This window comes from Hippopotamus amphibius, chromosome 13 (genome assembly GCF_030028045.1).
Source record: "Hippopotamus amphibius kiboko isolate mHipAmp2 chromosome 13, mHipAmp2.hap2, whole genome shotgun sequence".
NCBI classification, from domain to species: Eukaryota; Metazoa; Chordata; class Mammalia; order Artiodactyla; family Hippopotamidae; genus Hippopotamus; species Hippopotamus amphibius.
The window spans coordinates 36,022,299-36,033,371 of NC_080198.1; the positions used below are offsets into that span (position 1 = coordinate 36,022,299).

Consider the following 11,073-nt stretch of genomic DNA (forward strand, 5'->3'; position numbering starts at 1 on the left):
AACTATTGAGCCCATGTGCCACAACTATTGAAGCCCACGCAACTAGGGCCTGTGCTCCACAACAAGAGAAGCCACTACAATGAGGAGCCTATGCACCACAATGAAGAGTAGCCCCCGCTCACAGCAACTAGAGAAAGCCCATGTGCAGCAACGAAGACCCAACGCAGCCAATAAATAAATTAAATAAATAATTTTTTTAAAAAAGTCTCTTGTTTAAAATAAATAAATAAATAAAATCCTACGGAGGTGATAGCCGCCTTGTTCATTCAGAAGAATTCTTGCAAAGGCTACTTCACCCTTTCTTCTCCCCCCTTAAAGAATCTTCTGTCTGATCCTGAGGCAGGGGTGATCCTGGGATCCAGCTGCTGGGCCACAATGGGGGCTGAGAAAGGAGCCCTCCCCTCCCCCCAGTCTCTCCAGCCTGGGCTAGGATGGCATGTGCAGGCCAGAGGGGCATCCAGGCAGGATGGGGCTAAAGGAGACAGGGGAGGTGGAGGGGCTGTGGTTGCCATGGCAGTAACATTGCTGGCTCCACTGGAGGCTGCTGGGGGGCGGCGGGGAGGAAAGGAGTCCCTTCCAAGCCTTAGCTTCATTCTTCCTTTTCACATGCTCTTTTTTCACCTCAGAGGCAGAGAGCTGCGGGAGCCCCTTAAGGGTGCAGTCCTGGCCTGTCCAGCCCCCTCTTGTACCCACCTACTTCATCCCTCCCTTCCGGGCAGTTCAGTCCTCTGTGCTGCTGAGTGTCTCCTCCTTCAAGCCTGGCCAGCCCCTGCCTGCCTGAGACCCACAGACCCCAACCCTGTCCCAAGCTGGCAGGAGCTTGCCCTCCTCCCAGGGACACTGCCACCACCACCAACACCCCCTCCTTTCTAGGCCTGTTCTGGGAGAGGCCAGTGAGTCTAAGTGGAGGCAGGGCCAGCAGAGTGGACACCCCCACTCCGGGCCTCTGTTGGGCACATAGGCCAGGGCTTCTCCCAGGTCACCTGTCAGTGTCACCGGGCTTCCTCTATAACCTTACTGGGCACACACCATCCCATGCTCCTCTGGTCCTAAGGGGCATCTGGACCACGGTAGCTCTCCATTTGGCTGTGGGACCTCCAGCAAGTCATGCCCAAGGACTCCATCTCCCCATCTGTGAAACAGGGTGATGAGAGGTCTGCCACCTCCCAAGGCTGCTGTGAGGTCTCGAGAATGCTCAGGAATGCTTAGCACCCTTCCACTGTCTCTCCCTCCACTGTCACAACTGAAGAGACTGAGGCTCAGAGAGGTGAAGTCACTCCACTGGTGCGCAACGGCCAGAATTTGAACCCAAGTCAGTCTGAGGTCAAAACCCGTTCCTTTAACCCTCCAACAGACATAGCCTCCAGTAACTCTGACGTGGACCAGCAGGGGCTGTGCCCAGGGATATCCACAGGCTCCACTTTCTTTGCCCTGATCCCTCTCTGGGGGAAGACACCCTACACCACCACTCCAGGAGCCTGCAGCCAGGGGAGACTCAACCTACCCAGAGAACCTGCTGAGAATGGGCAGACGGGCTTGTGGGGGTGGGGCAGGACGGCTGTCAGAAGCTGGGGTGTGAGAGGTCCCAGAGGCTCAAAGGGCTTCTTCCCGAAGGAGGGGCACTCCAGGCAGCGTGCAGTGGCCCCACTCCATCTGCGGTCCTGTGCTGCCCCCATGTGGATGACAGGCTCACATTCCTGGTTGGAGATGTTGCATCACTTCTGGGCTAGGAGCCCCCCAGAGGGAAGATCACTGGCCAGGGGCTGTGAAGGTGTCCCCAATGACTGGAGGAATGCACTGCACCCCCAAGCCTCTGCAGGACCTGTTTTCTCTCTTCCAGAGAAATCCTGGGCCCCAGCCTGGCATTACAAGCTGCCCACCACCTTTCCTTCTCCCAGAGCTTCGAATCCCAGACTTTTGGAGGAAAATGAACCTGAGAGTTGTATTTTCCAACCCTCCATCCCATATTTCAACCTCCATCCCCAGGAATTCCTCGTATCTGAGAGCTCATTACTCCTGGGAACAGCCCATGGTCTCGAAGAAATTCTGATTGCAAAAATGACCCTCATCTGTGGCAGCTGGTATCTGGCTTCCTCAGTCATAGCTCTGCCCTCTGGGGCCACAAGAACCAGACAGCCTCTCACAGGAATTTCTAAGCAGATCCAAAACTTAATCCAGTGCTTAGAGGCCTCCTCTATGACCCCCCAATCTTCTCTCCTACAGGTAAAACATCCTGGTTCTGATAAGCCACTCTGGTCCCTCTTATCTGGGCACACTGGTAGTCCCTATCCTGGAACTTCAGGACCAAGAGGACCCAGCACCCCTGAGGTCATGTCCCTCTATCCTGGTCCTTCCTTGGATCCTGTATTTATTTTTAGCACTCACTTAACACTGACATTTTCCTCTAAGCCATGTCTGCCTCCCCAGAGGCCTTGTGGGGAACAGAGTGGCTGGGACAAACAATGATTGAACACGCAGCACAGTGTTCAGTGCTTTACTCAAATTATCTGGTTAAACTGATAAAGGAAATTGAAGATGATTCAAAGAATTGGAAAGACATCCCATGCTCTTGGACTGGAAGAATTAATATTATTAAAGCGGCCATACTACCCAAAGCAATCTACAGATTTAATACGATCCCATATTACATATGACATTTTCCACATGAAAAGAACAAATAATCCTAAAATGTACATGGAACCATAAAAGACCCAGAATTGCCAAAGCAATCCTAAGGAAAAAGAACAAAGCTGGAGGTATAACCCTTCCAGACTTCAGACAATATTACAAAGCTACAGTAATCAAAACAGCATGGTATTGGCACAAAAACAGATATATGGATCAATGGAACAGAACAGAGAGCCCAGAAATCAACCCATACAGCTATGGTCAATTTATCTTCAACAAAGGAGGCAAGAATATGCAGTGGAGAAAAGACAGTCTCTTCAGCAAATGATGGTGGGAAAACTGGACAGCCCCATGTAAATCAGTGAAGTTAGAACACACCCTTATGCTATACACAAAAATAAACTCCAAATGGCTTACAGGCAAATATAAGACATGACACCATAGAACTTCTAGAAGGAAACATAGGCAAAACATTCTCTTACATAAACCGTAGCAATATTTTATTAGGTCAGTCTCCCAAGGTAATAGAAATGAAAGCAAAAATAAACAAATGGGACCTAATCAAACTTACAAGCTTTTGCACAGCAAAGGAAACCACAAACAAAATATAAAGACAACCTACAGACTGGGAGAAAATATTTGCAAACAATGTAACTGACAAGGGATTGATTTCCAAAATACACACACAGTTCATATAAGTCAATATCAAAAAAAAAAAAAAATCAAACAACCCAATCAAAAAATGGGCAGAAGACCTAAACAGACATTTCTCCAAAGAAGACATACAGATGGCCAACAGGCACATGAAAAGATGCTCAACATCACTCATTATTAGAGAAATGCAAATCAAAACTACAACGAGGTACCACCTCACACCGGTCAGAATGGCCATCATCAAAAAGTCTACAGATGTGCTCGCTTCGGCAGCACATATACTAAAATTGGAACGATACAGAGAAGATTAGCATGGACCCTGCGCAAGGATGACACGCAAATTCGTGAAGCGTTCCATATTTTTTAAAAAGGGATGAGATAGGGCTTCCTAGGTGGCACAGTGGTTGAGAATCTGCCTGCCAATGCAGAGGACACAGGTTCAATCCCTGCTCCAGGAAGATCCCACATGCCACGGAGAGGCTAAGCCCGTGCGCCAAAAAATAAAAAAAAAATAAAAAGAATTATCTAAAAAAAAAAAAAAAAAAAAAGGGATGAGATGGAGCTATGTGTAATGAGGTGGATAGACCTAGAGTCTGTCATACAGAGTGAAGAAAGTCAGAAAGAGAAAGACAAATATTGTATGCTAACTCACATATACGGAATCTAAAAATGGTACTGACAAACTCAGTGACAAGACAAGAACAAGGACGCAGATGCAGAGAATGGACTGGAGAACTCGAGGTTTGGGGGGGCAGGGGGTGAAGGGGAAGCTGAGACGAAGCGAGAGAGTAGCACAGTCATATATATAGTACCAACTGTTAAATAGATAGCCAGTGGGAAGTTGTTGTATAACAAAGGGAGTCCAACTCGAGGATGGAAGATGCCTTAGAGGACTGGGACGGGGAGGGTGGGGGGGACTCGGGGGGGGGGAGTTGAGGGAGGGAGGGAATATGGGGATATGTGTGTAGGAACAGATGATTGAACTTGGTGTACCCCCCAAAAAATAATAAATAAATTAAAAAAAAAAGTCTACAGATAATAAATGTGGGAAAGGATGTGGAGGAAAAGGAACCCTTCTACACTGTTGGTGGGAATGAAAATTGGTGTAGCCACTATGGAGAACAGTATGGAGGTTCCTTAAAACACCAAAAATGGAACTACCATGTGACCCAGCAATCCCACTTCTTGGCATATATCCAGAGAAAACTCTAATTCAAAAAGATACATGCACCCCAATGTTCACAGCAGCACTACTTACAATAGCCAGGGCATGGAAGCCACCTAAATGTCCATCGACAGACGAATGAATAAAGATGTGGGGGGGGTGGTGTGTGTGGATACACACAATGGAATACTACTCAGCCATGAAAAGAATGAAATAATGCAACTTGCAGCAACATAGATGGACCTAGAGATAATGATCCTAAGTGCATAAGCCATAAAGAGAAAGACAACACCCTATGGTATCACTTATATGGGAAATCTAAAATATGACAAATGAGCTTATTTATGAAACAGAAACAGACTCACAGACAGAGAAGACAAACTTACGGTTACCTAAGGGGAAAGGGTTGGGGAGGGATAAACTTTAGGAGTTTGGGATTAGCAGATACAAACTACTATATATAAAATAGATAAACAACAAGGTTCTACTATATAGCACAGGGAACTATATTCAATTTCCTATAACTAGCCATAATGAAGAATATGAAAAAGAATATATATATATGAATCACTTTGCTGTACATGAGAAATTAACACAACATTGTAAATCAATTATACTTTAATAAAAAAAAATTATCCAGCTTAACCCCGCGAGACAATTACTATTTTTATCTTCAGGTTACACTCAGAGTTGGGGCTTAGAGAGCAGAGATCTGGACCAAGCTGAAAAACTGACTTTTGTCTCTGTGAAATCCCTCCAGGCCGACTGACCTCTTGCCTCCTGATTCTACCATCTGCCTGAATTTGTGAAGTATATACATTTAATTCCTCAGACATTTGTCAGGTCCCCATACGTACCTGGCACTATGCCAGGCAGAGCAAAAATCACCCCAGTTGTCTCTGACCCTATAATTTCAATGAGTAGGCCCCAGTGGATCCCACTCGGGCTGTGGGTTGGGCTGTAGATCTGGACAACGCCTGGACAAGACAACGCCACTGCAAGCCACATGGCTCAGGTGGATCACATCGAGTCCCACCCAGTCCAAGGTCTGTCTGATCACCGAGGTCTCACAGCTCTCTCTGTTTTGTGCCCAAGGCATTTACGAGGGGCCTGATTGACAGATGTTCTGCTGAGTCCAGCTAGTAGCTCTGTCCAAGGCTACACCACAGAGGTCCGCAAGTGGTCCCAGGCCTCTGCACAGACAGAGATGGGGCAAGAGCTGCTCACACACAGAGCGTGAGGATGTGTCCCTGGAGGAAGGGCTAAGTTCTTCACCTTTTTTGTGTTAGAAACTCCTTTGACATCTAGTGATGTTTACTGACCTCTTCTTAGAGTGAGATTTTTAAATGTGTAAAATAAAATAGGATTACAAAGGATTTTCATGAGAAGGGAAAGATGTCCATGCATTACTACTGAATGAATAAAATCAGGTTACAGAAGAGCTTACAGAAGCTCTTAATACATTTATGAAGAAAAAGAGAGAGGGATTGGGAGGTAAGACAGAGAGGAAAGGAGGAGCAGGGGGAAGAAGAGGCAAGAGAAGGGGGAGGGAGGGAGGGAGGGAGAGAGGAAAGGAAGGAAAGATAAAAAGAAAGGAAGGTAGGAAAACTATCTCTTTATACATACGGCTGGCCCTACCATCTTTCCCACTTTGAAGAGCATGGCAGGCCAATGGCTCCAGATCACGGTCCCCTCAGATCACAGCCAAAGCTCCTCATTCTTGTAACTGCCTCTTCCCTGCCTGATAGCTGGGATTTCACCCTGGGCCCATCCCTATAGCAGCGCCAATGGTACTGCATGGCCATCATCCATCTCTGATCTCTTTACTGGAATATAATTGCTTTACACTGTTGTGCCAGTTTTTGCTATACACCAAAGTGAATCAGATGTATTTATACATATATCCCCACAACCCCTCCCTCCCGAGACTCCCTCCCACCCTCCCTATCCCAGCCCTCTAAGTCATCACCCATCTCCCTATGTTATGCAGCAACTTCCCACTAGCTATCTATTTTACATTTGGTAGTGTATATATGTCAATGCTACTCTCTCACTTCGTTCCAGCCATCTCTGAATCTGCTTCCCTCAGACTATGGCTCTCTCATTGTTTACCCTGCCACTGTCAAAACAGCCTGGCAACGCCAAGTCCTCAGCACACATCACTGCTCACTTTTTAGGAGCTGTGAGAGCTACTACCTAGTTGGAAGGCCATACGATGGGGCAGCCTGGTTCCTTTAAAGCTGTGACAGCCTTTTTTGCTGACCCCTACCCTATTCGCTTTCCTCTCTCAAGGTGCGGCAGTCAAACGTTCTCCTCTGGGAGTTCCCTGGTGGTCCAGTGGTTAGGACCCTGCAATTTCACTGCCGAGGGCGTGGGTTCAATCCCTAGTCAGGGAACTAAGATCTCACAAGTCATGCAGCACGGCCAAAAAAACCCAAAAAACAAAAAACCTTCTCCTCTCCCAACTTCCAGCCCCACCTCTCCCACCGGGGCCTTGTGCCACCCCCCCACCTCCTGTAGGCCCCATCTCTGCCTACCAGCTTCTCCACCTGTTCTCAGCACCCTTCAAGGATGCTGCAGCACACCTCCTGCAGCGATACCTTTCTTTCTGGCCTCAATTGTTTATTTGCTGGCACTAGGTCACCCCTTGAGCATCTGAGCCTGCTCGTCATTCTCCTAACTCACACCTGCCAGATTGCTCTCCCTATTCTCAGTAATGCTTCAGTAAGGAGTCACCTGTGTGTCCCGCCTCCACATCCTCCTTTCCCTTTCACTCCCCAACTCGCTGCAAAATGCTTCTGTCAGTCCATGAATCTGCCTGCCAAGGAATGTCCATTCAGTAGGTGTTTCTTAAGCTCCTGTGCAACATCAAGTGCTGTGTCAGGCAATGGGAAAAGGAAGGTGACCGAACCAGTCATGAACTCATGGTGCTTGGGCCAATGAACACATACACAAGTAAATAAAAAACGTAATTAGGGTCTGGGAAAGTTCTATGAAGGAAGCAAACAGAATGAGAGGACACAGAGTAACTGGGGAGATGGGGCAGAGGGTCTCTGTTTTAGATAAGGCAGTCTAGGGAGCCTCTCCAAGCAAGCACACCATCCAAAAAGCAGGGAGAAGGTGGTCCAGGTGGAGGGGATAGCCAAGTGCAAAGGCCCTGTAGCAGGAACAAGTATTTGTGCTTGGCAGGAGAGAAAGAAGCCCATGAATGTGGAGAAAAGTGAACGATAAGGAGAGTGTTGCCAGGACTAGGGGAGGAAGAGAATTTATCTCTAATGCAAAGGGAAGTCCTTGCAGACTGTAAATGACAAGATCTGATTTGCATCTTAAAAAGTGCCCTCAGGCCCCACTGCTGTGTGGAAAGTGAACTGCAGAGGTAAGAGGTGGAGAGGGCAATAGAGTTAATAGGAGGCAACGTTTACCCATTTTGGATGGCAACAGGCATATCATATACAATGCATCTAAAAAGAAACATCTGGATCATTGGCCCCCTCAGAATAAAACAGCAAGACCCCTGTCCCTCCCCCAATCTTCCCCATTTCCGTAAACAGCACCACCTTCACCAACTTGTTCAAACCCAAAACTTAGGTGCTGCACTGGCCTTCTTTCTCTCCCAAATCTTTGCATCCCAAGCCCAGTCTACTCTCTTTCCTATCCACTGCTATCCAGCCCCGTGCCCCCTCTCAGCTCCAGGCACCATCTTGACCCATTATGTACCGCACCAGACTCCTCACGGCTCTCCCTCCTCTCCTCTGCCCCCTACAGTCCATTCTCCACGCAGTAGCCAGGGGTACTTTTTTAGGAACACAAATCTCCTGTCACTCCCTGCCTAACATGTATTCCTCAAGGACTCCCTTCGCCTTCAAGACCTTTAATGAGACCTGGGAACCAAGTCCAGGAAGAATATAAGGAAAAGGGAGAAGGGTCGGTAAAACCTGAAGGAGCGCGGAGAGGCTCGAAGCATCGCCTTTCCGTCTTGTGTCCTCCAGGCTTAGGAACCTTTTTTCACGGCGCTGGGGGAAGCTTTTCCAGTAGTACCTTCCTGCCGCGACGAGCCTATTTCCCGTACTGCACCACGGCCTTCCTTTTTCTTTTCCGGTCCCAGGCGCTTCGGGTTCTGTAGGCCCAGGTGAGTGCTAGCCGTGCGGTATCCGGAGCCATCTGGGACTCCCGAACAGCGGCGGGGCGCGAGGCTTGGGGAGACCGGCTGCCTGGCTGTGGGTAGCGGAGGCCGCGAGGCGGGGGCCGGTGCTCGTGGGTTATCAAGGGGTGGATGGGAAAGAGAGAATTCAGATTTGGGGGGAGAGCGCAACCTTAGGGCTGGGGGGTTGGTTTCCAGGCACCCTTACCTAAGTTTGGGAGGGAGAGACTGGCGTAGGGTCGTGCCGAGTGAATCGAGGCGGGTGGAGGCCGCAGATGCAAGGCATCTGTGCTGCAGCTTCATTCTGGCTTCTGGCCGCACGTCCCTCTACATCGGGGCGAAAAGGTAGGCCCAGCCCGGGGAGCCCCCAGCTTTGATCTCCACTCTCGTCCTCCAGGTGCAGACATGGCCAAGTCCAAGAACCACACCACGCACAACCAGTGTAAGTTCCCCTGGCCCAGCGTTCATCTAGTGTCCCGGACCCTGGAACCCTAACCCTGGCAAGGATTAGGGATACTGGGCAGGGAAAGGAGGCACATTTCTACCGTGGGCCTGGGGCTGATTTTACTTTCAGCCAGTATCACCTTTGGGGGGTTGTAGACTTAGAAGCCAAGGATCTGTTTGAGATACCCACAGTGCTTTGCATTAAGTGATAAGGGGTTTCTTAAACGGATCCCAAGTTATGGTTCTCGCCCGCTTGCCAACTGTATTGGTGGTCTTATTAGAGGAAGTCTTTCTTGATCTAATTCCTTTTTTTCCCTACAGCCCGAAAATGGCACAGAAACGGCATCAAGAAACCCCGATCACAACGATATGAATCTCTTAAGGGGGTGAGTGTGTGCGCCGAATCATATAGAAGTGTGTCTGTTTGGCTCCAGTTGCATGGTCTGGGTCTTTCATGTAGCTTAATTGTCCTTTGTTTTGCCTGGACTTCAAGCTCTGCCAGGCCCATAATAAAGCTTTACTTGGCCTTTACTGGCCCAGGGTATAACCCCCTGGTCAGGTGTAACCTGTCTCCTGAGGGCAGTTTGATCATCTCCCTTGCTTACCCAGAGCTTTTCAGGGAAAGTGGTGGCCTTACCCGGTACCTTGTGAGCCTTCCATTCCACTTTGACCACCCATATGACCTTGATCTGACCCAGTGCTAGGCATGGGCTGGGGGGCCGCTTCCCTTCCTGTGCTAGGGAGTTCTAAGGATTAGCCGAGAAGGCTGAGGCTGTAGGGTCTAAACAGGAGAACTGAGCCCTGTCTCCACTTTGCTACTCCCCTGTACTATTGGTCTCTCCCCACCCCCTCCTTTCCTCCGTTGGTCTGTTATTCTACATTGTTTGCTATGAATCTGTTGTACCAACCTTGGTATTTGATGCCTTTTGAGGGGGTGGGGTGTCCCTGAGGAGGTTTCAGAAAAAACTCAACCAAAATCCTGCTGTGGGAATTTGGTCTTTATTTTTGCACTTGCATTTGAGCTCTGTTGGGTTCTAAGGTCAGATATTGCTGCATTTAAGGTTGACTTCATGCTGTCTCAGCTCCCAGTAGGCCTCAGCTGGAAACTGATAGTCTCCTGGGTGCTGCTATGGAGAGGGGGGCACCGGGGTGACTTGGGAGCCTTTACATGCTGTACTTACATCCACCTGTACATTTCTTGTCTTCCAGGTAGACCCCAAGTTCCTGAGGAACATGCGCTTTGCCAAGAAGCACAACAAGAAGGGCCTGAAGAAGATGCAGGCCAACAATGCAAAGGCCATAAGTGCACGTGCTGAGGCTGTCAAGGCACTCGTAAAGCCCAAGGAGGTCAAGCCCAAGATCCCAGCGAAAGGCAGCCACAAGCTCAGTCGACTGGCCTACATTGCTCACCCCAAGCTCGGGAAACGTGCTCGTGCCCGCATTGCCAAGGGTCTCAGGCTCTGCCGGCCAAAGTCCCAGGCCAAGGCTCAAACCAAGGCCAAGGCTGCAGGTGCCGCTGCAGCTCCAGCTGCAGCTCAGGCTCCCAAGGGTGCCCAGGCCCCCACAAAGGCTCCGGAGTAGAGACCTTTATCTGCCAATGTGAGGACGGAAGGACTGGTGTAACCCCTGGGCTGCTGTCTACATGGGGCTGGTGTCCTCCTGTGCTATTTGTACAAATAAACCTGACGCAGGATCTGTCAGTCAGTCTGTGTCTGTGATACCAGGGCTGGAACTAGGGTTCAGGTGGGGTCAGTTACCTGCATTTTGTGTGGAAGTAGAGTTTAGCCTTCCCTGGATGATAGGGTGTGTGTGGGAGTCAGGGGAAATAGGACCTTAAAATGCAAGAAGGGAAGCTAAATGAGGAGTGGTTGGGTGCCTTAGGGACACGGGGGCACACAGCTTGCTGGACTGGGCAGACTGGTGAGGACCTTATCAGGTCCTAAAGCTTACCGAAAAGAAAGGGGAGGACCCAGAAGAACTCTGAACTCTGGGCTGAGGAGTTCCTAGATAGGTTCCTAGCGTGCCTGGCCAGTGTTCACTG

General features: G+C 49.2%; 1 protein-coding gene, 1 long non-coding RNA gene and 1 other non-coding gene across 3 annotated transcripts in view; 2 read left to right on the forward strand and 1 right to left on the reverse strand.

Annotated features, from left to right (window-relative positions):
• Positions 1–8,438, reverse strand: part of LOC130834382 (uncharacterized) — a 29,396-nt gene extending 20,958 nt beyond the window's left edge. Inside the window, exon 1 of the long non-coding RNA XR_009048681.1 lies at positions 8,383–8,438. This is a non-coding gene — a long non-coding RNA (uncharacterized LOC130834382). The remainder of the gene's footprint in view (positions 1–8,382) is intronic.
• Positions 3,540–3,646, forward strand: LOC130835419 (U6 spliceosomal RNA). Its single transcript, XR_009048903.1, has one exon. It is a non-coding gene; the product is annotated as a U6 spliceosomal RNA (small nuclear RNA).
• Positions 8,439–8,487: 49 nt separating the features above from the next.
• Positions 8,488–10,732, forward strand: RPL29 (ribosomal protein L29). The gene is made up of 4 exons (XM_057704525.1): positions 8,488–8,576; positions 8,986–9,030; positions 9,354–9,418; positions 10,242–10,732. Exons 2-4 carry the CDS (start codon positions 8,994–8,996, stop codon positions 10,611–10,613), a joined length of 474 nt encoding a protein of 157 aa, XP_057560508.1. The 5' UTR covers positions 8,488–8,576; positions 8,986–8,993; the 3' UTR covers positions 10,614–10,732.
• The last annotated feature ends 341 nt before the right edge of the window (positions 10,733–11,073 follow it).